Below are 25,861 nucleotides of genomic sequence, written 5' to 3' on the forward strand. Positions count from 1 at the left end.
GTCCTCAAAAACATCACTCTTGTATGTTTTTGAGGACAATATTATGGAAATGGGTGGTTCATGGTGTGGGTTCCTGTAGTCATGTCCTAGTTCATGAACCACGGGCAACGTATGAGTGGCCAAGTAAGTGGTCCCGACAGTCGGGATACCAGTTACTTTGGAATAAGGAACCCACACCATGAACCACCCATTTCCATAATATTGTCCTCAAAAACATCACCCTTGTATAGACCCTCTACATCCTCCTTCCACCATTCTGCTTTCCTTTCTCTGCTCAGAACTGGGTTTCCATCTGAGCTATTGATATTCATGCAAGTGGTTTTCTTTTCTCCAAAGGTCTCTTTAATTTTCCTGTAGGCAGTATCTATCTTACCCCTAGTGAAATAAGCCTCTACATCCTTACATTTGTCCTCTAGCCATCCCTGCTTAGCCATTTTGCACTTCCTGTCGATCTCATTTTTGAGACGTTTGTATTCAGTTTTGCCTGTTTCATTTACTGAATTTTTGTATTTTCTCCTTTCATCAATTAAATTCAGTATCTCTTCCGTTACCCAAGGATTTCTATTAGCCCTCGTCTTTTTACCTACTTGATCCTTTGCTGCCTTCACTATTTCATTCATCAAAGCTACCCATTCTTCTTCTACTGTATTTCTTTCCCCCATGCTTTTCAATCGTTCCCTAATGCTCTCCCTCAAACTCTCTACAACCTCTGGTTCTGTCAGTTTATCCAGGTCCCATCTCCTTAAATTCCCACCTTTGTGCAGTTTCTTTAGTTTTAATCTACAATTCATAATCAATCGATTGTGGTCAGAGTCCACATCTGCCCCTGGAAATGTCTTACAATTTAAAACCTGGTTCCTAAATCTCTGTTTTACCATTATATAATCTACCTAAAACCTGTCAGTATCTCCAGGCTTCTTCCATGTATACAACCTTCTTTTATGATTCTTGAACCAAGTGTTGGCTATGATTAAGTTATGCTCTGTGCAAAATTCTACCAGGCGGCTTCCTCTATCATTCCTTACCCTCATTCCATATTCACCTACTATGTTTCCTTCTCTTTCTGTTCCTACTCTCGAATTCCAGTCACCCATGACTGTTAAATTTTCGTCTCCCTTCACTACCTGAATAATTTCTTTTATCTCGTCATACATTTCATCAATTTCTTCATCTGCAGAGCTAGTTGGCATATAAACTTGTACAACTGTGGTAGGCGTGGACTTCGTATCTATCTTGGCGACAATAATGCGTTCACTATGCTGTTTGTAGTAGCTTACCCACATTCCTATTTTTTTATTCATTATTAAACCTACTCCTGCATTACCCCTATTTGATTTTGTATTTATAACCCTGTATTCACCTGACCAGAAGGCTTGTTCCTCCTGCCACCGAACTTCACTTATTCCCACTATATCTAACTTTAACCTATTCATTTCCGTTTTTAAATTTTCTAACTTACCTGCCTGATTAAGGGGTCTGACATTCCACACTCCGACCCGTAGAACGCCAGTTTTCTTTCTCCTGATAACAACGTCATCCTGAGTAGTCCCCGCCCAGAGATCTGAATGGGTAACTATTTTACCTCCGGAATATTTTACCCAAGAGGACGCCATCATCATTAAACTATACAGTAAAGCAGCATGCCCTCAGGAAAAATTACGGCTGTAATTTCCCCTCGCTTTCAGCCGTTTGCAGTACAGCTCAGTAAGGCCGTTTTGGTTAGTGTTAAAAGACCAGATCAGTCGATCATCCAGACTGTTTCCCCTGCAATTACTGAAAATTCTGCTGCCCCTCTTCAGGAACCACACATTTGTCTGGCCTCTCAACAGATACCCCTCCGTTGTGGTTGCACCTTTGGTACGGCTATCTGTATAATTGAGGCACGCAAGCCTCCCCACAAACGGCAAGGTCCATGGTTCATGGAGGGGAGAATGGGCATATGATTAGTGAAACTGAACAGTTCAAATTTCTGGTTGTTCAGATAGATAGTAAGCTGTTGTGGAAAGCCCACATTCAGGATCTCGTTCAAAACTTAATGCTGCCATTTTTACTATTCGAACGGTATCTGGAGTGAGTGATCGTTTGACACGAAAATTAGTCTACTTTGTTTATTTTCATCCGCTAATGTCATGTGGTATATATTTTGGGGAAACTCTTCCTATTTTGAAAAGATTTTATTTTATTTATTTATCTTTTTTGCTCAGAAACAGACTTTGAGGGAATAAGTGGTGTAAGTTCACGAGTCTCATGTCGACCCCTGTTCACGAGTCTGCGTATTTTGACATTGACCTCTCAATATAGATGTATTCCTCACTGTCATTTGTTGTTAACAATATTAGCTTATTCCCAAGAATAAGCAGCTTTCACTCATTTAATACTCGGCAGAAATCAAACCTGCATTTGGATTGGACTTCCTTAAGTCTTGTGCAGGAAGGTGTGCAGTATACTGCTGCATCCATTTTCAGTAAGCTACCACTTGACTTAAAAAATCTTAGCAGTAGTCCACATGCTTTCAAATCAAAACTGAAGAGTTTCCTCGTGTGTCACTCCTTCTATTGTGTCGAGGAGGTCCTTGAAAAATTCAGCTGATTCTTGTTGTATTGTTGATTATACACTCCTGGAAATGGAAAAAAGAACACATTGACACCGGTGTGTCAGACCCACCATACTTGCTCCGGACACTGCGAGAGGGCTGTACAAGCAATGATCACACGCACGGCACAGCGGACACACCAGGAACCGTGGTGTTGGCCGTCGAATGGCGCTAGCTGCGCAGCATTTGTGCACCGCCGCACTCAGTGTCAGCCAGTTTGCCGTGGCATACGGAGCTCCATCGCAGTCTTTAACACTGGTAGCATGCCGCGACAGCGTGGACGTGAACCGTATGTGCAGTTGACGGACTTTGAGCGAGGGCGTATAGTGGGCATGCGGGAGGTCGGGTGGACGTACCGCCGAATTGCTCAACACGTGGGGCGTGAGGTCTCCACAGTACATCGATGTTGTCGCCAGTGGTCGGCGGAAGGTGCACGTGCCCGTCGACCTGGGACCGGACCGCAGCGATGCACGGATGCACGCCAAGACCGTAGGATCCTACGCAGTGCCGTAGGGGACCGCACCGCCACTTCCCAGCAAATTAGGGACACTGTTACTCCTGGGGTATCGGCGAGGACCATTCGCAACCGTCTCCATGAAGCTGGGCTACGGTCCCGCACACCGTTAGGCCGTCTTCCGCTCATGCCCCAACATCGTGCAGCCCGCCTCCAGTGGTGTCGCGACAGGCGTGAATGGAGGGACGAATGGAGACGTGTCGTCTTCAGCGATGAGTCGCTTCTGCCTTGGTGCCAATGATGGTCGTATGCGTGTTTGGCGCCGTGCAGGTGAGCGCCACAATCAGGACTGCATACGACCGAGGCACACAGGGCCAACACCCGGCATCATGGTGTGGGGAGTGATCTCCTACACTGGCCGTACACCACTGGTGATCGTCGAGGGGACACTGAATAGTGCACGGTACATCCAAACCGTCATCGAACCCATCGTTCTACCATTCCTAGACCGGCAAGGGAACTTGCTGTTCCAACAGCACAATGCACGTCCGCATGTATCCCGTGCCACCCAACGTGCTCTAGAAGGTGTAAGTCAACTACCCTGGCCAGCAAGATCTCCGGATCTGTCCCCCATTGAGCATGTTTGGGACTGGATGAAGTGTCGTCTCACGCGGTCTGCACGTCCAGCACGGATGCTGGTCCAACTGAGGTGCCAGGTGGAAATGGCATGGCAAGCCGTTCCACAGGACTACATCCAGCATCTCTACGATCGTCTCCATGGGAGAATAGCAGCCTGCATTGCTGCGAAAGGTGGATATACACTGTACTATTGCCGACATTGTGCATGCTCTGTTGCCTGTGTCTATGTGCCTGTGACGGTGTTCTTATTTCAATTTCCAGGAGTGTATTTGTATGGAGGTTAGCCATGTATGGAAGTGAAACATGGACGATAAATAGTTTGGACTAGAAGAGAATAGAAGCTTTTGAAATGTGGTGCTACAGAAGAATGCTGAAGATTAGATGGGTATATCACATAACTAATGATGAGGTATTGAATAGAATTGGGGAGAAGAGGAGTTTGTGGCACAACTTGACAAGAAGAAGGGAGTATCTGCAGCGAATTGACGCATGGTGCAGGGAATCTCAATGTAGACAAGTGTAATGTGCTGCGAATACACAGAAAGATAGATCCTTTATCATTTAGCTACAAAATAGCAGGTCAGCAACTGGAAGCAGTTAATTCCATAAATTATCTGGGAGTACGCATTAGGAGTGATTTAAAATGGAATGATCATATAATGTTGATCGTCGGTAAAGCAGATGCCAGACTGATTCATTGGAAGAATCCTAAGGAAATGTAATCTGAAAACAAAGGAAGTAGGTTACAGTACGCTTGTTTGCCCACTGCTTGAATACTGCTCAGCAGTGTGGGACCCGTACCAGATAGGATTGATAGAAGATATAGAGAAGATCCAACGGAGAGCAGCGCGCTTTGTTACAGGATCATTTAGTAATCGCGAAAGCGTTACAGAGATGATAGATAAACTCCAGTGGAAGACTCTACAGGAGAGACGCTCAGTAGCTCGGTACAGGCTTTTGTCATAGTTTCGAGAACATACCTTCACCGAAGAGTCAAGCAGTATATTGCTCCCTCCTACGTACATCTCGCAAAGAGACCATGAGGATAAAAGCAGAGAGATTAGAGCCCACACAGAGGCATACCGATAATCCTTCTTTCCACGAACAATACGAAACTGGAATAGAAGGGAGAACCGATAGAGGTACTCAAGGTACCCTCCGCCACACACCGTCTGGTGGCTTGCGGAGTATGGATGTAGATGTAGATGTAGACCGGTTGGTAGGACATGTTCTGAGGCACCAAGGGATCACAAATTTAGCACTGGAGGGCAGCTTGGAGGGAGACCAAGAGATGAATACACAAAGCAGATTCAGAAGGATGTAGGTTGCAGTAAGTACTGGGAGATGAAGAAGCTTGCACAGGATAGAGTAGCATGGAGAGCTGCATCAAACCAGTTTCAGGACTGAAGACAACAACAGCATGTTCTTATTTGTGACAAATCAGGTATGATACAACAGTGACTATCTTAAACAAAAAGAACGTACTAGATGGGATACAGTTTCTTCCATTTTAAAAGGATGCACTCTGGTACACCTGTTGTAGTTCACTTGTTTAATGAAAGTTTGACAAGTCAACTGCCACACACATAACGGTGGATGTTACAGCACTAGGCATGAGGCACTCCTGTGGCAGTCATCGGTTACACTGCAGCTAACATGTTAAATAAATGTTTCCACTCACAAGCCGATACATTTTCTTCTTAATAGCATTTGTGTTTAAGAGTGAAGTTAGAAAGGATTTGGGAGTTTACAATTAAAGATGTAAAACTAATTTAATTAATGGCGACAGTGTTTGTTATTCAGTAACTGCACTTATTACAATACAATGTCCTTCAGACACACATGCATGTTTGAAGGAACAGACACTGTCTTTGACAATTTGCAGCTGTGTAAATCATGAAATGGATCCACATATTGTGGGTATGTATTAGCATCAGCTACTAGTGACAAATGAAAATTTGTGCCAGACGAGGAGTTGAACACAGGTTTCCTGCTTCTTGTGTGCAGTCAGCTTTACCACTGAGCACTCCCCCAATGCCAGTCCAACTTGCGCATCACACACACACACAATCTAAATGGTGCAAGCATGTGGACTGTGACTGCACTGGGAGCACATTCCAATAGCCAAAGTAGTTAAGACAACTGCCCATGATAAGTGGGAAATCTGGGTTCGAGTTCTGGTAGGTACAAATTTTCATAAGTAGCTGAAGCTAATGTATATTCACAATATGTGAATCCATTTCCAATAAAAATAATCAATCTCTATGATTTTGAAAGGAGATTTTTATTTTAGTGCAAAAGTCTAGAATTCTGTTAGCTGTTGGATTCCAAATCGGAAATCCCGATACTCAAAACACAAGTTCCTCATTCACTACTTTTTTAATAACTTAACAGAATCTCTGTACTCTTGATATTTCTGAAACAAATCAAAAGTTGAATAAAATCCTCTGAGTTTAAGATGCATCAGTTGCGTTGAGCTAAACTTGTGACAATTGTTACCGCTGGCACAATCACGAGAGTGAGGACATGGACCACAAATTCTCAGTTGTGATTTGCTTTATTGTCATTGATGTTTGGAAAGTTAATTTTGTTGCAGAACTCAGTAAAAAAGAGGAATCACATAAAATAGAAACAGAGTATGCATACATTTGAAAGACTGGCACAGTAGAGAGTAGTAGTTGTGGTCATCAGTTCAGAGACTGGTTTGATGCAGCTCTCCACACTACTATATCCTGTGCAAGTCTCTTCATCTCCAAATCACTACTGCAACCTACATCCTCCTGAATCTGCTCACTGCTTCATCTCTTTGTCTCTATGTTTTTTAACCCCCACATTTTCTTCTAATCCTAAATTACTGATACCTCGATGCCTCAGAATGTGTCCTACAAACCAATCCCTTCTTGCAGTCAAGTTGTGCCACAAATTCCTCTTCTCCCCTATTCTATTCAGTACCTTCTCATTAGTAGCACCACATTTCAAAAGCTTCTATTATATTCTTGTCTCAACTATTTATTGTCCATGTTTCGCTTCCGTACATGGCTACACTTTCGAAAATACCTACAGAAAAGATTTTCTAACATGTAAGTCTATTTTTGATAGAAACAGAGTTCTCTTCTTCAGAAATGCTTCACTTGCCATTGCCAGTGTACATTTTACATCATCTCTACTTCAGGCACCATAAGTTACTTTGCTGTCCAAATAACGAAAATCGCCTACGACTTAAGTGTCATTTTCAAAGCTTAATTCCCTCAGCATCACCTGATTTAATTCGGCTACATTTCATTATCCTCATTTTGCTTTTGTTGATGTTCATCTTTTATCATCCTTTCAAGACACTGTCCCAATGGCTCTTCCAAGTCATTTGCTGTCTCCTCAAGATTTTTATTTCTTCTCCCTCAATTTTAATACCTACTTCAAATTTTCTTTTGTTTCCTTTACTGCTTGATCAATGTACAGATTGAATAATGTCGGGAATTGTCTACAATCCTGTCTCGCTCCCTTCTCAACCACTGCTTCACTTTTGTGCCCCTCTGCTCTTGTAACTGCCATCTGGTTTCTGTACAAGTTGTAAATACCCTTTCGCTCCCTGTATTTTACCCCTTCTAACTTCAGAATTTGAAAGAGAATATTCCAGTCAACATTGTCAAAAGCTTCCTCTAAGCCTACAAATTCAATAAACGTAGGTTTGTGTTTCCTTACCCTCCCTGATAAGATAAGTCGTAGGTTCAGTATTCCTGCTTTTCTGCTGAACCCAAACTGATCTTCCTTGAGGTCGGCTTCTACCAGCTTTTCCATTGTATTTTGCAACTGTGACTTATAGTTCGGTAATTCTCACACCTGTCAGCGCATGCTTTCTGTGTGAAGTCTGAGGGTATTTTGGCTTTCTCATACATCTTGCCCACCAGATGGAAAAGTTTTGTCATGGCTGGCTCTCCCAAGGCTATCAGTAGTTCTAATGGAATGTTATCTACACCTAGGGCCTTGTTTCGACTTTTGGGTCTTTCAGTATCAATCTCCCGTCTCATCATCTACTTCCTCTTCCATTTCCATAATACCGTCCTCTGAGTACATCGCCCTTGTATAGACCCTCTATATACTCCTTCCACCTTTCTGCTTTCCCTTCTTTGCTTAGGACTCGTTTTCCAACAAGTGATTCTCTTTTCTCCAAATGTCTCTTTAATTTTCCCTGCAGGCGACATCTATCTTACCCCTAGTGACATATGCTTCTACATCCTTACATTTGTATTCCTTTTACCTGCTTCATGTACTGCATTTTTATATTCTCCTTTCATCTATTAAATTCAATATCTGGCCTTTGCAAATGTCTGCTTGTGTCTGTGTATGTGTGGATGGATGTGTGTGTGTGCGCGCGCGCTCGAGTGTATACCTGTCCTTTTTTCCCCCTAAGGTAAGTCTTTCCGCTCCCGGGATTGGAATGACTCCTTACCCTCTCTTTTAAAAGCCACATCCTTTCGTCTTTCCCTCTCCTTCCCTCTTTCCTAATGAAGCAACCGTTTGTTGCGAAAGCTTGAATTTTGTGTGTATGTTTGTGTGTCTATCGACCTGCCAGCGCTTTCGTTCGGTAAGTCACATCATCTTTGTTTTTAGATATATTTTTCCCACGTGGAATGTTTCCCTCAATAATATCCATATCATTAAATTCAATATCTTGCGTTACTAAAGGATTTCTACTAGTCCTCATCTTTTTAACTACTTGATCCTCTGCTGCCTTCACTATTTCATCTCTCAAACCTACCCATTCTTCTTCTACTGTATTCCTTTCTCCCGTTGTTGTCAATCGTTCCTTAACACTCCCTCTGAAACTCTCTACAACCTCTGGTTCTTTCAGTTTATCCATGTCCCATCTCCTTAAATTTCAATCTTTTTGGAGTTTTTTCAGTTTTCATTTACAGTTCACAACCAATAAATCGTGGTCAGAGTCGACATCTATCCCCGCAAATTTCTTGCAATTTAAAACCTGGTTCGTAAATCTCTGTCTTACCATCAATCTCAAAACTTCCCATGTCTCTAGGTCTCTTCCTCCTAAGCAGCCTTCTTTCATGATTCTTAAACAAAGTGTTAGCTATGATTAAGTTGTGCTCTGTGCAAAATTCTACCATGTGGCTTCCTCTTTCATTCCTTACCCCCAGTCCATATTCACCTACTACTTTTCCTTCTCTCCATTTTCCTATTATCAAATTCCAGTCCCCTATGTCTTAAATTTTCATCTCCCATAACAATATTTATAATTTATTTTATCTCATCATACATTTCTTCAGTATCTCTTATCATCGCAGAGCTAGTTGGCATATAAACTTGTACTGTTGTGGTAGGCATGGACTTCGTGTATCTTTGCAACAATAATGTGTCCACTATGCTGTCTATCAGCATTCAGATTTTTTATTCATTATTAAACCCACTCCTGCCTTACCCTTATTCGATTTTGTATTTATAACCCTGTATTCACCTCACCAGGAGTCTTGTTCCTCCTACCACCAAACTTCACGTAACTTTAACTTATCCATTTCCCTTTTTAAATTTTCTAACCTATCTGCCCGCTTACGGGATCTGACATTCCACACTCTGATCTGTAGAACACCAGTTTTATTTTTTCCTGATAATGATGACAATCCTCCCGAGTAGTCCCTACACGGAGATCTGAATGGGGGACTATTTTACCTCCGCAATATTTTACCCAAGAGAACGCCATCACCATTTAACCATACACCCTTGGTAAAAATTATGGTTCGCTTTCAGCTGTTTGCAGTACCAGCACAGCAACACTGTTTTGGTTTATGTTACAAGGACAGTTCAATCAATAATCCAGACTTTTGGCCCTGCAACTACTGAAAAGTCTGCTGCCCCTCTTCAGGAACCACACGATTGCCTGGCCTCTCAACAGATACCCCACCATTGTGGCTGCTCCTACGGTATGGCTATCTGTATCGCTGAGGCATGCAAGCCTCCCCACCAGTGGCAACTGCTGTGTAACAGCACAAGAGCACGTGAAAACCCTAACTTTTGACACCTTGTGTGTTTATTGGTTATTTTTCTTCGAATTCTGTTAAATGTAATGTAGATGCTGTGGTAATGTGAAATACACATCACTAAATCTACTGTGCTGTGCTACATATTGCTCCACTAGACTCTGTGAAACTTGGCATCAGGGTTCTGAGCACACCTTCACTCGTGTGCATTTTAAGGAGCTTCTGCGCAAGTACAACTGGTAAGACGTAATTGCCTTACAGGCCAAATACACACAGATAAACAATGTGAACAGTTCGTGGCATGTACTGCTAGCCCTTACCACTGAAATAGTTTACCTCAATGCCACTAGGTGGTAACGCACTCCACAGATGTGCAAATTCATGCACTACATACTAAAGTAAGATCTGACATCTGTATATGTTATAACTATACTGAGAGAAAAACCTATTTTGTGGGATTCTGAATGAGATATGGTACATATAGTTTTGGATTTTATCATAGAGTAATAAATTTGAGATGCTGAGAGCCAGAAAGCACATCATCATTGATTGTGAGACTATCATTTATTCGTGCTTCTGACATCTGTTGATATTATGGTTTATCTGTACTGTAGGCCCACATTGTACATATATTTGAACATTCATGAAAAGCTGTCTCACTGCTTTGTCTGATATTCACATAAATAGGGGAGTGTGGGGGTCAAAGATGTGTTTTAGGCTCTTATGGCTCTCAGTAACATTCATCAGTAACATTACCAGATGCCAAGTTTGTTTTGTTTGCTGATGATACAAACATTGCAATAAATAGCAAATCAAGTGTAGTCTTAGAAAGATCAGCCAATAAAATATTTGTGGACATTAATCACTGGTTCCTAGCCAATTCTTTGTCACTAAACTTTGAAAAAACACACTACATGCAGTTCAGAACTTGTAAGGGGTGTCCCAAGAGTATATGTCTAACATATGATGACAAGAAGATAGAAGAAGTGGACAGTGTTAAATTCTTGGGATTACAGCTTGATAATAAATTCAACTGGGAGGAGCACACCACAGAACTGCTGAAGCGTCTTAACAAATCTCTGTTTGCAATGCGAATTTTGTCAGATATAGGGGATATAAAAATGAAAAAGCTGGCATACTATGCTTACTTTCATTCCATAATGTCATATGGGATTATTTTTTGGGGTAATTCATCAAGCCAAGCTAAAGTTTTCCGGGCACAAAAACGTGCAGTAAGAATTATATGTGGTGTGAACTCAAGAACATCCTGCAGAAGCCTGTTTAGGGAACTAGGGATACTAACTACTGCTTCCCAATATATTTATTCCTTAATGAAATTTGTCATTAAAAATATATCACTTTTTCAAACCAACAGCTCAATTCATGGAATCAATACTAGAAATAAGAATAATCTTCACAAGGATTTAAAGTCACTTAGTCTTGTACAAAAAGGTGTGCATTATTCAGGAACACATATTTTCAATAACTTGCCAGCAGCCATAAAAAACTTAACAACCAATGAAATTCAGTTTAAGAGAAGCCTAAAGGATTTATTGGTGGCCAACTCCTTCTACTCCATTGATGAATTTCTTAGTAAAACCAACTGATTTGTATATAAGTACAACATAACTTCTGCACAATTTCAGTGCAGTAATGTGTTCACTGAAAATTTGTGTGTCTGTGTGTGTGTGTGTGTGTGTGGTTGTGTGTAAGTATAATCTAACTTCTGCACCATTTCAGTGCAGTAATGTGTTCATTGTAAATAAGTATTTCAGTAGTTGTATTACATGTTTATTACCTTATAAATAAATAAAAAACTTTTTTATTTTAAATTCAGTGCATTAGTATTTGTAAAATGACTCTTAGTGTTCATTAAAATATGACGATCATTCCACTTGGGACCTGTGGAATGGTACATTAGCTTATTTGTTTTAGTTGTAAATATTTGTCATGTATTGTTGTTTTTCTGACATGTTCCACATCCTGGAGGACCTCCTCACTACGGATCAATTGGAATGAAAGTAAATCTAATCTAATCTAAAAAAATCTAATCAGTGCCACATTTGCATTCTAGTCAAGTGACCTTTTTGGTAGATAGTACTACTTGAATTTAATCATTTCTACAAATGACAGTTTGTGTTTGGAAATGGTTGTCTACTGTGCACGAATCAGCTTTCCTGTGGTGTCAACACAAACTGTGTTAATTCTGTATTAAGCACTCATAGAAAAGAAAATTACCAGGAAAAGTTAGCCGCAAAGAAACTAGAGCGTTCCAGACCAGATTCATTATCTGAGAAAGTGATGGAATCAAATAAGTGTGACTAAAAGGGAACATTTAACACAAAACTGTATAGTAAGTGTAAGTCGTTATGTGGTTGCAACGTAAGAATGCCTGATTTTCAGCCCAGAAGTTATGATATACATTAGTTAGGGATGATGTACATTTGTCCAAAAAAACGAAAAACCAGGAAAATTCCCACTTACACGGAAAAAGAAAGAAAGAACGGAGAGTAGCGAAAGCTTAAACATATTTTGTTCTTCCCATAAAGTGTACTTAATTACAAAGAAAACGACAAAATTCCACAAAAAATTTCTTTTTTCAGACAAGTTATGCATACCACCACAACCACTGACAGTGGCTGAATTGTGTAAATATGTTTATGACCATAACTGTTATACAGCAGATGCTGTTAATTTTGCACTCTATTTATCTGAATTGAAAAATTTGTGAACACCCAGCATGTATACCGTATTTACTCGAATCTAAGCTGCACTTTTTTCCGGTTTTTGTAATCCAAAAAGCCGCCTGTGGCTTAGAATCGAGTGCAAAGTAAGCGGAAGTTCTGAAAAATGTTGGTAGGTGCCGCCACAACTAACTTCTGCTATCGAATACATGTAGCGCTACACAGGCATGTTTTGCAGGCACAAAGATAAATACTGGCGCCAAAACCTCTGCGTCGGGGGAGGGGTGGGGGGTGGGGTGGGGGGGGGGGGGGGGAGAGAAAGAGGTGGAAGATGAGCTTTTTTTTTCTCCGCCCCGAGTTTTGACCACTGCATTTTCATACATCATCCAACGAAGTAAATACAAATTTCGTATTGTTCATCTTCTAATGTAGCAGCATTTCAATTTACTACGAAAATGCGTCTGGCAAGACAGTTTGGGATGTTTGTCAATATGGGAAACTCTACGTTTTGAATTTTTTCCTACCTGTGTGAAGAGATGGTTGCTAATAGTAACTTTTATGAATTGTGAATCACATGCAGTATTCTCTTCACCATAAGAATAATACTAATATAAACATTTTGTCATGTATTCTTTCATGTTTGCAGCTATCTCATTTAAATCCTTTCTGCCTAATAAACTACGAAACTAGAGTGAGACAACAGCAAACGCGGAAGAATACACATATCATGTCATGTTTATATTCGTATTATTCTTATGCCTAATAGTGATACAGTCAGAAATGAAGCACGGCAATTGACTAGATTTTTAAATGTAATGTACTAAAAGAGGCGTCTGCAAAGATTTTCAAACGGAGAACAATTTTCGCTAAACTCTCGTTCAGAACATCATCTATCATACAGTCCATTATTTGGTTCTTGTTGATCATTATCAAAGAGAGCAGCAGTGCAAGCAACAACAAATAGCAGTCTCTTGCCACTGTTTCGCTAATGAGATGATTCCTCTCTTCTTTTATTTATTTTTTAATTGTAACCGGCGGTACCGTGCACAAAAGTAAGCCATGCCGCGAGCGGTGACAGGCCGTAAATACTCATTATCAGAAAGCGACAAACAATGCACGGCACAATACAGTAATGCATTTTTAGCTTAGAGTGACATAAACACCTATAACAAAGAGAATGGCACTTATCAGATCAAAGAAAAATAAGCAGTCAATTCAAACCAGATGAAGCACGTGAAAAAGGAAGGGTACCCGTATAAATACGGATGGAGCACCTGACGCATAGCAATGGCTACCTGGTAAAGCTTAACTGATAAGTTTACGACTCGAACCAAACTACTGTAGCTGTATCGTCATTCATTCGACCTAATTAATGTCTCGTATTATAATGGACCAACTTTGCTTCGATTTGGAGGTGCGGCTTAAATTCGGGAAATTTTTTTCTCCTTGATTTAGAGTCTCATTTTTCAGGTGCGGCTTAGATTCAAGTAAATACGGTATCTATCACCGCACCCCACCAACAGCTAGGTTCATGGTTTATGGGATGGAGAATCGAGAGTAGCTGCATCTAAAGTACTGTGAAGTCATATTTTGAGTATACCTATCTTTTCGAACAATGGAAAATTGTGGAAACATTTCTAAGAAACCGAGTGGTGGACTGTTTGCAGCAACTGCTACAGCAAAAAGAATGCACAGACATTACACCATAGAATTCCTATACAAGTAGATCAAGTATGCACTGTGGCCCAATTTATTTTTCTTGGTTGGTTCACTTGCTGTCAAATGTGGATTTCCCATTCTTATTTTCCTCTTCTGTTCCTGGCGAAGTTACTTTCTGTCGCCCCTCTCCCCGCTACTTCTAGCAATGTCAAGTAGTACGTCTTTTCTTTACCTCGTATTTTCAGTCTTTGAATTCAGACTGTCACAAATAGTTGTATATTACGGCACATTTGTGGTAACTTGAACTTAAATTTCAATCTTTCTCAACTTTTATATAAATTTATTGCACATCTATGGGAAAATACAAAATCAATGGATGGCAAAATATACACAAGGGTGGAACAGAAGACATACTTCATACCTAAATACAGAGCATGCACTGCAGCACGCAGGGGCAGTTAATAGAAATTGACAGAGGCAACTCTTGTATATGCTGATGTATATCATACTATTTTTAGGAGTCTAATATTGCAATTTAAATATGACCGACAAGGGAAATTTTAAAATGACAACTATACACACAGATCACGAAAGCAAATTATACTTTAAATTCTGAGGTAAAAAAGGTCAGCTTCCTTTCTCCTGATTTGAAAAAAGGATAAATGATAGGTCTTTAATAACATAATTTTAGAAACCTCCACAGAATAGTAAGAGTCAAATGGACAGTAATTCAACACAAAATTTTTAACCTAGTAATGTCTGTTAAAACTTTTAAATAATGAGCCATCTCCTTTACAGTGGAGACAATAAGCAGTATAATTTAAAAATTCTGTTCCAAAGTTAATGCAAGTAAGCATTGGACATAAGGGGACTCCGAAGAGCCATGTGCTAATACAGTGAGTTACTGTACAGTTCAGTCTTTCTGTAACAAGAAGGATATGACGTCGACAATACTTCTGAGAATATTACAAAAGCTTTATCCTTAAAATTCTTAACATGTGGTCCCACTTAGAACAGCAAGAACATTCACGTGCTAATTATAATTGTAGCCAGTGACCGTCACGTCAATAGTGAGAATATGCCGAAACTAACATCTGCTGTTAATTTAGCAACTATCTGGCCACCGTGGAAAAATCCTGCTAATGTCACAACAATTGGCAACGAATAACTGCAGAGGTTTCACAAATTACATGACACAGTCCACGTCTCTCAAAGTACCGCCCAGAAATTGTCCGGGACGGCCGGGTGGCCGCAATCACCGCATTGTGACAGCAGCAGGGGCGCAGGGCGACGGCGGAGGCGGCGGCGGCTCACAGCCCGCATCATCCAGTGGCCGCTTGAAGCGCGGCGTCGAGGCCTCACCGTTGCGGAGCGTCTGCTGGGCCCGATAGATGGGCTCAAACTCTGTCAGTTGTGCCAAGAAGCCTTCGTTCGGGTTTATGCAGAACCTCCTCTGCTGCACGAGGCCGAATGCTGCACTGTGAGTGAAAGAGAAACATCAGTGGCCAATAAAGCAGCAACCTCCACTTGAGGTGAGTAAAATCAAAATGAGCAGTTGAACTGTGTTGTACAAATGCACTGTTCCACTGACAGAATCTTACAACTAATTTCATCTTGACTTGCGGGAGGAAAAAAAATTCTGAGGTGTGAGCATGTACTAACTTAATTAGTGAAACTTGACTGCGTACACACACGCGTCAAGACCTCACATAATTACATTCAACAGGTGGCATGTATTATAATCAACCCAAATGCATTTGCTTGAACTGAAAATATTTTCTTTAAAATTAGTAACTGGTTCTCTTCAAATGGATCATCACTGAATTTGGATAAAGTAACACACACAACTCAGTACTGCTCAAGGCCTGAGGCAGATCATCTGAAATAATGTGCATAGGTAAATCAATAAATGAAACATGATATTCAACATTCTTAGGTATTTTATGTCAATAAGAACCTGAACTGTATGTTACATACTGCAAATAATCTCAAACACTTAAGGTCTAAAAGTTTTGCACATAGATATCAGATTTTGAAGATGATGTTAAAATTGCCTTATTTTCCTATTTCCATTCACTAATGCATTATGGAATAACTTGTCACTGATGCACAGAACTGTATAGTAGGAGTCCTCTGACAGGCAGCTGTCTGCACGGTTGGGCCTTGTGACAGCCTCACAGTGCATCACCTCCTGTGCGGTGTTTGCTGTCAATAATCAACAGCAGTTTTGAAACAATAGTGTGGCTCTAAAAGGAGTGAGGCATTTGGCCATAAAAAGGTTTAGCCACCACCTATCGATTCTTGTAAAGAATTTAGTAGATAATATAATTAACTACTTTAAACATAAACTTGGGAGAAAGCATGTATGCTGTGCATGCACTTGTGTATGAGTGCATGTCACTGTAAACATGTGAAAAAATCTTAACGTATAATTTTGTTTTTTAAATGATCAGCAAGTAGGCGTATGTTTCACCAAGAAGTGTACTATAATTGTGAAACTGACTCATTTTGCATAATATAAAGAATATACAGTTCAGATCCACATTAACATTCAAATAACTGACTACATAATAACTCGTCGACTGTGTGAGAGGCAGAACAACAGTTTCATGTACACACATGCAGTGCAACACCAACACCCTACACACACGAGAAAACATTTACATACTTCAGGCCAAACCTAAAAATTATTATAAAATTACACCACATTTTAGTTTCCTGCAATGTAATGTGTGCACTCGACTGTCTGAATGTAGTGTAACACATTTGAAATTTTCTAAATGTTTGCAAATTGTGTACTGAGGTAAGACTTGGGTACCAGCCCAGTATTCACAGTATAGGTGTGGGAAACACCTATAAACCACATCTAGGCAGTCAGCACACTGACCCTCGTCTTTAATTTTCTGGCAGATTCGATCTGGGGTCAGTGCATCTCCCTGTTCCAGAAGTGGTGCTTTAACATGCATGACTAGTCGGGCAGGTAAACTTACTATGCTTCAATAATAATAATAATAATAATAATAATAACAATGCTGTTACAGTGCAAAGGATAATAAGGAGAAAATATCGCAGCTGTGCGATTAATGTCGGAAAGTGGTTTTAAAGCAATTCCTGAGCAGCAGCAGCAGCAGCAGCAGCACTGCTTAAGTACTGACAGGGCACCCTCGAGAACAGCCAGCCCCACAGTTAGGTTACAAACTCTCATCAACAGAGAATTTGTCGGAGACGGACCTCCACCTCTGTTTGGATACGCCAAGCATTGGCAACGTATGGTGACCCATGGGTCTGATCCACACCCTTACTTATGCTCGTGGTGTAATGGATCTGGGAGATGTGTTATTTTCTACCGGATTTGTCGATAGATCAATTGGAGAATACTGAAACTCATAGATTTGATACTGATGAAGTTGAATTTGGGAATTTAGTAAATTTGAAAATTTCAGAAACACAAAATTTATCTGGGGAGCAGAAACAACAGTTAGAAAATCTGCTGTGGGAATACAGTGATGTTTTCAGTGACATACCTGGTAGGGTAAAGGGTTATCAGTGTGAGCTTCAAGTAAAGCCTCATGAACCATTTTTCATAAAACCATACAGTATTGCAATATCAAAAAGACTTGCTGTTGAGAAAGAGCTGAAAAAGATGGAAGGATGTAATATAATAGAAAGGAGTATCAGTGCATATAATAATCCTCTAGTAGTAGTTTCGAAAAAAGATGGTGGAGTAAGATTAGTTTTGGACTCTGGACACTTAAACAAAATTTTGTTCAGACAGACAGACCATCCCGAAAATACTGATGAGTTACTCTATAAATTTACAGATATAAAATATATGTCAAGCTTGGATCTAACTTCGGGTTTTCATCAGGTACCACTTTCTGTTAATTCTAGAAAATATACAGCTTTCTTGTACAATTATAAGAGTTACCAATATTGTGTTGTGCCATTTGGGTTAAATTCTTCTGTTTCCGAATTTATAAGAGCTTTGGATCATGTACTGGGGCAAGAACTTGCATCTAAACTGATAATTTATGTAGATGACATTTTGGTTACAGGGCAAAATTGGGAGGAACATTTTTCGATTTTAAAGTCAGTTTGTGAAAAACTTAGAAAAGGGGGGGGATGACATTGAAATTAGAGAAATGTAAATTTGCAGTTTCTGAATTAAAATTTTTGGGTCATGTTGTCACAGACAAGGGAATTTTGGCAGATCCAGAAAAAATTAAAGCAATTTCAGAAATTCCTATTCCTAAGACTAAAAAACAATTAAAGTCGTTCTTTGGGTTATGCGGTTATTACCGAAAACAAATAAGTGATCAGAGTCTGAATGCGCCATGTTTAAGTCAGTTACTTAAGAAAAACACTGTTTGGGTTTGGGATAAAAGTTGTCAGGAAGAGTTTGATAAAATTAAGCAAGAGTTGAGGAAGCAACAATTATTACACAGACCTGATTTTAATTTACCATTTTGTTTGAACACTGATAGCAGTAATTATAGGCTTGGAGCAGAGTTATTTCAAGAAAGAGTAGAGAATGGAGTTAAGATACATTGTACCATAGCATTTGCAAGTAGAATGTTGCTCAAGCATGAGAAAAATTATACAGTCACAGAGAAGGAACTTTTGGCAATTCATTGGGCTTTTACAAAATTTAGAATTTACCTTATTGGACATAAAACCATAGTATTTTCGGATCACAAAGCTTTGAGTTACTTACAAGAGTGCAAATTATACCACAATAGATTGACCAGATGGGCAATATTTCTGCAACAGTTTGACTTTGAAATCAAACACATAAAAGGTTCTGAGAATGTAGTAGCTGATTCACTTTCAAGGTTACCAATTGGGGGGGGGGGGGGGGGGGGAGATTTTTGAACAAGAGGAGGAAAAGCAATTTAAAATTAGATACTTGAAAGGGGTGGAAAATGAGAAAACAATTAGAGCTATGTGTAACAAAATTAGAAAAAATCAAAATTTAGATCAAAGTTGGAAATTAATCAAAGAATGTCTAGGCAAGAAGGGGTATGAGAAACTTGATAAATTTTACAAATTACACAGGGGGATTTTATTTCAGAGAACAGATGTAGATGCTGATAATTGGAAACTGTGTTGGTCAGAGGCAGATGCTGATAAGCTGATCATTTACATACATGAAAGTTTTGGTCATTGGGGGATACAGAAGTGCATTCAAAAGATACAAGAAAATGTTTATTTTTACAATATTGGAAAGAAGGTAAGAAAAGAATTGGCAACCTGTGACAAATGTCAGAGTGTTAAAGTGAGCAATCAAAGATGTGGTGGAGAGATGCAAAACATTATTCCGGAAAAACCTTCAGATCTTATCGCTGTGGACTTATATGGAATGTTACCAAAGAGTAAAGGTGGTTACTGTTACATATTTGTTGTGGTAGATGTATTTTCAAAATTAATTAAACTATATCCAGTGAAAAAAAGCTACTAGCCATGAAATTATAATGAAAAACTGAAAGAGATTATTTTGCACAGGTGGGTAAACCCCATCCACCAATCATGCAGAAAGATATATGAGGGAAATTGGGAGATTTTGTAGAACCTATTGTATCCATAAACATCCAACCTGGTTTGAGCACATTCGAAATTTTGAAGATATTATGAATAGCTTACAACATAGTTCCACAGGATTTTCACCGTATGAGATTATGTTTAATATTTGACCTCCAAATCTTATATCAGAACTTATTGACTTTCCTAAATGTACACCTTTAACTAGGCAAGAGAGAGAAGATATTGTCAGGGAAACTATGAGGAAACAAGGGGAAAAAAGGAATAAAAGACATAACAATAGGGTAAAATTAACCACTTTCAAAATTGGGGATCTTGTTCTGGTCAAATCTCATGAAAAATCAAAAATGTTAACTTCAGAAATTAAAAAATTCTTTGATATCTATATTGGGCCTTTTGAAGTCATAGAAAATCCACACCCTAATGCTTATCATTTGGTGTATCCTAAGTCAAAGAAATTATTTGGTCTCGGAATGTTGTCTCTTTGAAACTATATAAACAGAAATCATAATTTCAAAATTTAAATAACCTATTATCATCTAAAACAAAAGTCCTCCACTGGAATATGCTTGTTAGAACAAAACTACCTGTACACAACCAAGTATGTATATTTGCATGTATAAATTAATAATTTGAAGTCACATGTTAATTGAAACTGATGAAAAAACACTGTTGTAACAAAGAATGAGAGAAAGATTTATTTTTACTTTTTTACAAAAAAAGTCTCCCTAGTGAGCATTTATATTTTTTTTCTAAGTTTTGGAAGCTAAGTCCTCCCTGTGGGTGAAGGCATGCATGCGAGGACATGCATGCAAAGGTATAAGTTTCAAAACCAATTTTAGATAAAGCCTCATGATATATGAGCAATTTATTACTCTTTATACTGATGTTGCGGGGAGCGAAAGTACTCTTCACAAGAATGTGACTTGTAGCAACATTGTAGTAGAGAGGGAAGTGTACATAAATAATTGCAAAAAAAAATTTAGATAATACTGATGTATCTTTAGTTGTACTAAAAGAAAAAAAGCATAAAACAAAGAAAATCATAAGAAAAAAATATACAAAATAAAAAAACCATGACTAAAAAAACATAAAATTTAAAAAATCAGAAGTAAAAAAAATATATAAAAGGCAAATATATAGAAAAAAGCTACACTATATATATATGTCCAGTATCATTTTTTATTGTACAATATGTAAGCATAATGAAATTAACATTAATATGAAAAAAAATTTAAATCTTATTCTAGGAAATGAGTTTTACCTTTCTATTATTTTCAATCTGTATGCTGTATGTTAGAATATTTATCATGTATGTTTTATACCGTGTATATTTGTCATGTTAAATAATTTCTTTACTTGAATTTTTTGTGTTTGAGATTGATGGGAAAGGATCATTGCAACAACAGCCAGTAACAAGTCCACAGATTCAAAGAGTCCAAATTTGGAAGAGGTTATCAGACTGCATCATTAATGTACTAATTGTGTAATACAGATCCATTACTGAGTGTGGTTGGAATTTTGTTGTATATGTTCATAACAACAAAAGTCCTGGGGAGCAATTGTAATGGATCTGGGAGATGTGTTATTTTCTACCAGATTTGTCGATACCAAATTGTAAATGTTTTCTTATATTTTTTGTCAGAATTTTTTATTATAATTTGCCTTATTATATGTTATCATAGCTAACATTTGGTTCAAGAATCATGAAAGGAGGCTGTATACATGGAAGAAGCCTGGAGATACTGACAGATTTCAGATAGATTATATAATGGTAAGACAGAGATTTAGGAACCAGGTTTTAAATTGTAAGACATTTCCTGGGGCAGATGTAGATTCTGACCACAATCTATTGGTTATGAACTGCAGATTGAAACTGAAGAAACTGCAAAAAGGTGGGAATTTAAGGAGATGGGACCTGGATAAACTGAAAGAACCAGAGGTTGTAGAGAGTTTCAGGGAGAGCATTAGGGAACAATTGACAGGAATGGGGGAAAGAAATACAGTAGAAGAAGAATGGGTAGCTCTGAGGAATGAAGTGGTGAAGGCAGCAGACGATCAAGTAGGTAAAAAGACGCGGGCTAATAGAAATCCTTGGGTAACAGAAGAAATATTGAATTTAATTGATGAAAGGAGAAAATATAAAAATGCAGTAAATGAAGCAGGCAAAAAGGAATACAAACGTCTCAAAAATGAAATCGACAGGAAGTGCAAAATGGCTAAGCAGGGATGGCTAGAGGACAAATGTAAGGATGTAGAGGCTTGTCTCACTAGAGGTAAGATAGATACTGCCTACAGGAAAATTAGAGAGACCTTTGGAGAGAAGAGAACCACTTGTATGAATATCAAGAGCTCAGATGGCAACCCAGTTCTAAGCAAAGAAGGGAAAGCAGAAAGGTGGAAGGAGTATATAGAGGGTTTATACAAGGGCGATGTACTTGAGGACAATATTATGGAAATGGAAGAGGATGTAGATGAAGATGAAATGGGAGATAAGATACTGCGTGAAGAGTTTGACAGAGCACTGAAAGACCTGAGTCAAAACAAGGCCCCGGGAGTAGACAACATTCCATTAGAACTACTGATGGCCTCAGGAGAGCCAGTCATGACAAAACTCTACCATCTGGTGAGCACGATGTATGAGACAGGAGAAATACCCTCAGACTTTAAGAAGAATATAATAATTCCAATCCCAAAGAAAGCAGGTGTTGACAGATGCGAAAGTTACCGAACTATCAGTTTAATAAGTCACAGCTGCAAAATACTAACGCGAATTCTTTACAGACGAATGGAAAAACTGGTAGAAGCCGACCTCGGGGAAGATCAGTTTGGATTCCGTAGAAATGTTGGAACACGTGAGGCAATACTGACCTTACGACTTATCTTGGAAGAAAGATTAAGAAAAGGCAAACCTATGTTTCTAGCATTTGTAGACTTAGAGAAAGCTTTTGACAATGTTGACTGGAATACTGTCTTTCAAATTCTGAAGGTGGCAGGGGTAAAATACAGGGAGCGAAAGGCTATTTACAATTTGTACAGAAACCAGATGGCAGTTATAAGAGTCTAGGGGCATGAAAGAGAAGCAGTGGTTGGGAAGGGAGTGAGACAGGGTTGTAGCCTCTCCCCGATGTTATTCAATCTGTATATTGAGCAAGCCGTAAAGGAAACAAAAGAAAAATTCGGAGTGGGTATTAAAATTCATGGAGAAGAAGTAAAAACGTTGAGGTTCGCCGATGACATTGTAATTCTGTCAGAGACAGCAAAGGACTTGGAAGAGCAGTTGAACGGAATGGACAGTGTCTTGAAAGGAGGATATAAGATGAACATCAACAAAAGCAAAACGAGGGTAATGGAATGTAGTCAAATTAAGTCGGGTGATGCTAAGGGAATTAGATTAGGAAATGAGACACTTAAAGTAGTAAAGGAGTTTTGCTATTTAGGGAGTAAAATAACCGATGATGGTCGAAGTAGAGAGGATATAAAATGTAGACTGGCAATGGCAAGGAAAGCGTTTCTGAAGAAGAGAAATTTGTTAACATCGAATATAGATTTAGGTGTCAGGAAGTCATTTCTGAAAGTATTTGTATGGAGTGTAGCCATGTATGGAAGTGAGACATGGACGATAACTAGTTTGGACAAGAAGAGAATAGAAGCTTTCGAAATGTGGTGCTACAGAAGAATGCTGAAGATAAGGTGGTTAGATCACGTAACTAATGAGGAGGTATTGAATAGGATTGGGGAGAAGAGAAGTTTGTGGCACAACTTGACTAGAAGAAGGGATCGGTTGGTAGGACATGTTTTGAGGTATCAAGGGATCACAAATTTAGCATTGGAGGGCAGTGTGGAGGGTAAAAATCGTAGAGGGAGACCAAGAGATCAATACACTAAGCAGGTTCAGAAGGATGTAGGTTGCAGTAGGTACTGGGAGATGATGAAGCTTGCACAGGATAGAGTAGCATGGAGAGCTGCATCAAACCAGTCTCAGGACTGAAGACCACAACAACAACATGTTAATTTACTTATATTTTTGAGAGTGAAAGCATATTGATTACTATTAGTAAATGTGACAAAGAATATCAAAGAGACTGATTACAAGTGAAAGCTTGTGTGTTGTGTAAAAGGTCTTTGACTGTACTCAGTCGGCAGTGAACTCGTGGTGTGTGTTGACGGTAGAACAATATGCAGGTCGCCGTCATAAATAATTTGGAAGTGAACAGAAAAAAAAAATGAATTATGTTACCACCTTTCTTATATAAACTTTAAGAAGAAACCACATTCGAAGAAATGGTATTTGAAGCATCAAAAATGAGGCAAACATATTGAACCACGTCATTTCTGCAACCGACAAAACTGCATTGTGGAATCATACTTCCAGTAACAACTGAAGCCAAGACAAATATCGCCTTGTGAACATTTTACGGAAAAGGTACTGTCAAGAAATATGCCAAATTTAAGTAAATAAAAAAATAGTGAGCATATTTCAGTGGCCACCTCACTGCAATGCCACAGCAATGTTCCTAGTGCATAAAGTCAAAACTATAGCATCCATAAATTAATGTTTCTGGGGGTAACCTGTCGATACGAATGGCACACCTTTTCTGACACACGACACCAACAGATTCTGCCTCAAAATGTGTGTGTGAAAATGGTCGGTTTGTTTAAAAGAGACGGAAAGCGACCGAACTACGAGGTCATCGGTCCCCTGTTCCTAATAAAACAATGCCACAAGGGCGAGAATAAGACAGACGAGACATATAACACACGACTGAAAGAAAGGAAAAACCACAAGAATGAAGGAAAGGCAATGAACACTAAAAGGAACAAAAGAGGACAAGAAAACAATAGACACACACTAGTAACAGAAGAGAGTAAAACAAGAAAGCAGTGACTGGCCGACCACGAGAATAAAAAGGTAAAGCCAACCACTCTGCAACATGTTGAAACCTCCACCCTAAAAACACTAGGGTGGAGGACACAGAGAGACAAAGCACATGTGCTAAAACTTAGATCAAATGATAAAACCCACCCTCACGGATAAAACTAAATCAGCCACTAAGGCGTTGTCAGATAAAATGAACGGCACCGAGTCCAGTAACCCAAGATTTCATTGCTGGGCAGTCAAAGTGGGACAGTGCACCAGAATATGGGCCACTGTCAACCGGGCGCCACTCCGACACCGAGGCAGGTCTTCACGGCGCAGGAGGTAACCGTGGGTCACCCGAGTGTGGCCAATGCGGAGCTGGCAGAGGACAACTGATTCCCTGCGAGAGGCCCGCGTGGAAGACTTCCACACATTCGTACTCTCCTTAATGACACGCAATTTGTTGTGCGTACCGTTATGCCATTCCGTCTCCTGAAGTCGAAAAACCCTGCGGTGTAAGTCAGACCGCAGGTCAGGTTCAGAGATGCCCATCTCCAGAAGCAGTTTCCGTATAGCCCGTTTGGCTAGCCTGTCGGCAAGTTCGTTGCCTGGGATTCAAATGTGTCCACACAAACACCATTGAATGACGGGACCAGTCCAGGGCATAGATGGACTCTCGGATGGACGCCACCAAAGGATGGCAAGGGTAGCACTAGTCTATAGCTTGTAGGCTGCTCGAGGAGTCAGTAAACAGAAGAAACGATTCCTCGGGACAGGAACGGATGTACTGAAGTGCAAGAGATATGGCCACCAGCTCTGCAGCGAATACATTGCAGCCATCAGGCAAGGACTGTCGTTCAATATGGCCTCTGATGAAAAAGGCGAAGCCAACATTACCATCAGCCATCGAGCCGTCAGTGTAAACCACTTCAGAGCCCCGGAACACTTCAAGAATTGAGAGGAAGTGGCAGCGGAGAGCCGCAGGGTTAACGGAGTCCTCAGGATCTTGCGAAAGGTCCAGGCGAAGCTTCAGTCGATTCGAAACATCCCAGCCAAATAAGTCCACAATACCTTTTTGGCTAAGGGTGTGTGAAGACGTGTGTTGTCCAGCAGCAAGCACACTCCTCTCATCAGCATTCCCTTCCTTTTGTTCTGAATTCTCCTTTTTACTATTTTTTAAAGTCTTACAACATTGTTGGTCTCTCCCTGAGGAAAAACTTCGACCAAGATGATGCTGCCTTTTCAGTTCCAAAACAATGAGGCCATGATTTTTTTTCCCCCGTCTGAAACTGTGGGTTTGAATTTTTTGACAGATGGGAAGCTGGTGTGATGCCACTGTGACAACTGTCTTTATATCAGGTGTGTAATGAGCCACACGTGTTATCTCCAGCCACACTAATGCTCAGAAAACCCTCACTTTCCTTTTCAAGATGCTCCTATATTCCA

At 39.7% G+C, this 25,861-nt stretch overlaps 1 protein-coding gene across 1 annotated transcript in view; it reads right to left on the bottom strand.

The window, feature by feature from the left end:
• Nucleotides 1-14,341: 14,341 nt before the first annotated feature.
• Nucleotides 14,342-25,861, bottom strand: part of LOC126106907 (serine/threonine/tyrosine-interacting protein-like) — a 65,530-nt gene continuing 54,010 nt past the window's right edge. Inside the window, exon 4 of the mRNA XM_049913325.1 lies at nt 14,342-15,494. Within this exon, the coding sequence (XP_049769282.1) occupies nt 15,272-15,494 (223 nt within the window). The 3' untranslated portion in view covers nt 14,342-15,271. The remainder of the gene's footprint in view (nt 15,495-25,861) is intronic.

Source organism: Schistocerca cancellata, chromosome 10 (assembly GCF_023864275.1).
Source record: "Schistocerca cancellata isolate TAMUIC-IGC-003103 chromosome 10, iqSchCanc2.1, whole genome shotgun sequence".
Taxonomy (NCBI): Eukaryota; Metazoa; Arthropoda; class Insecta; order Orthoptera; family Acrididae; genus Schistocerca; species Schistocerca cancellata.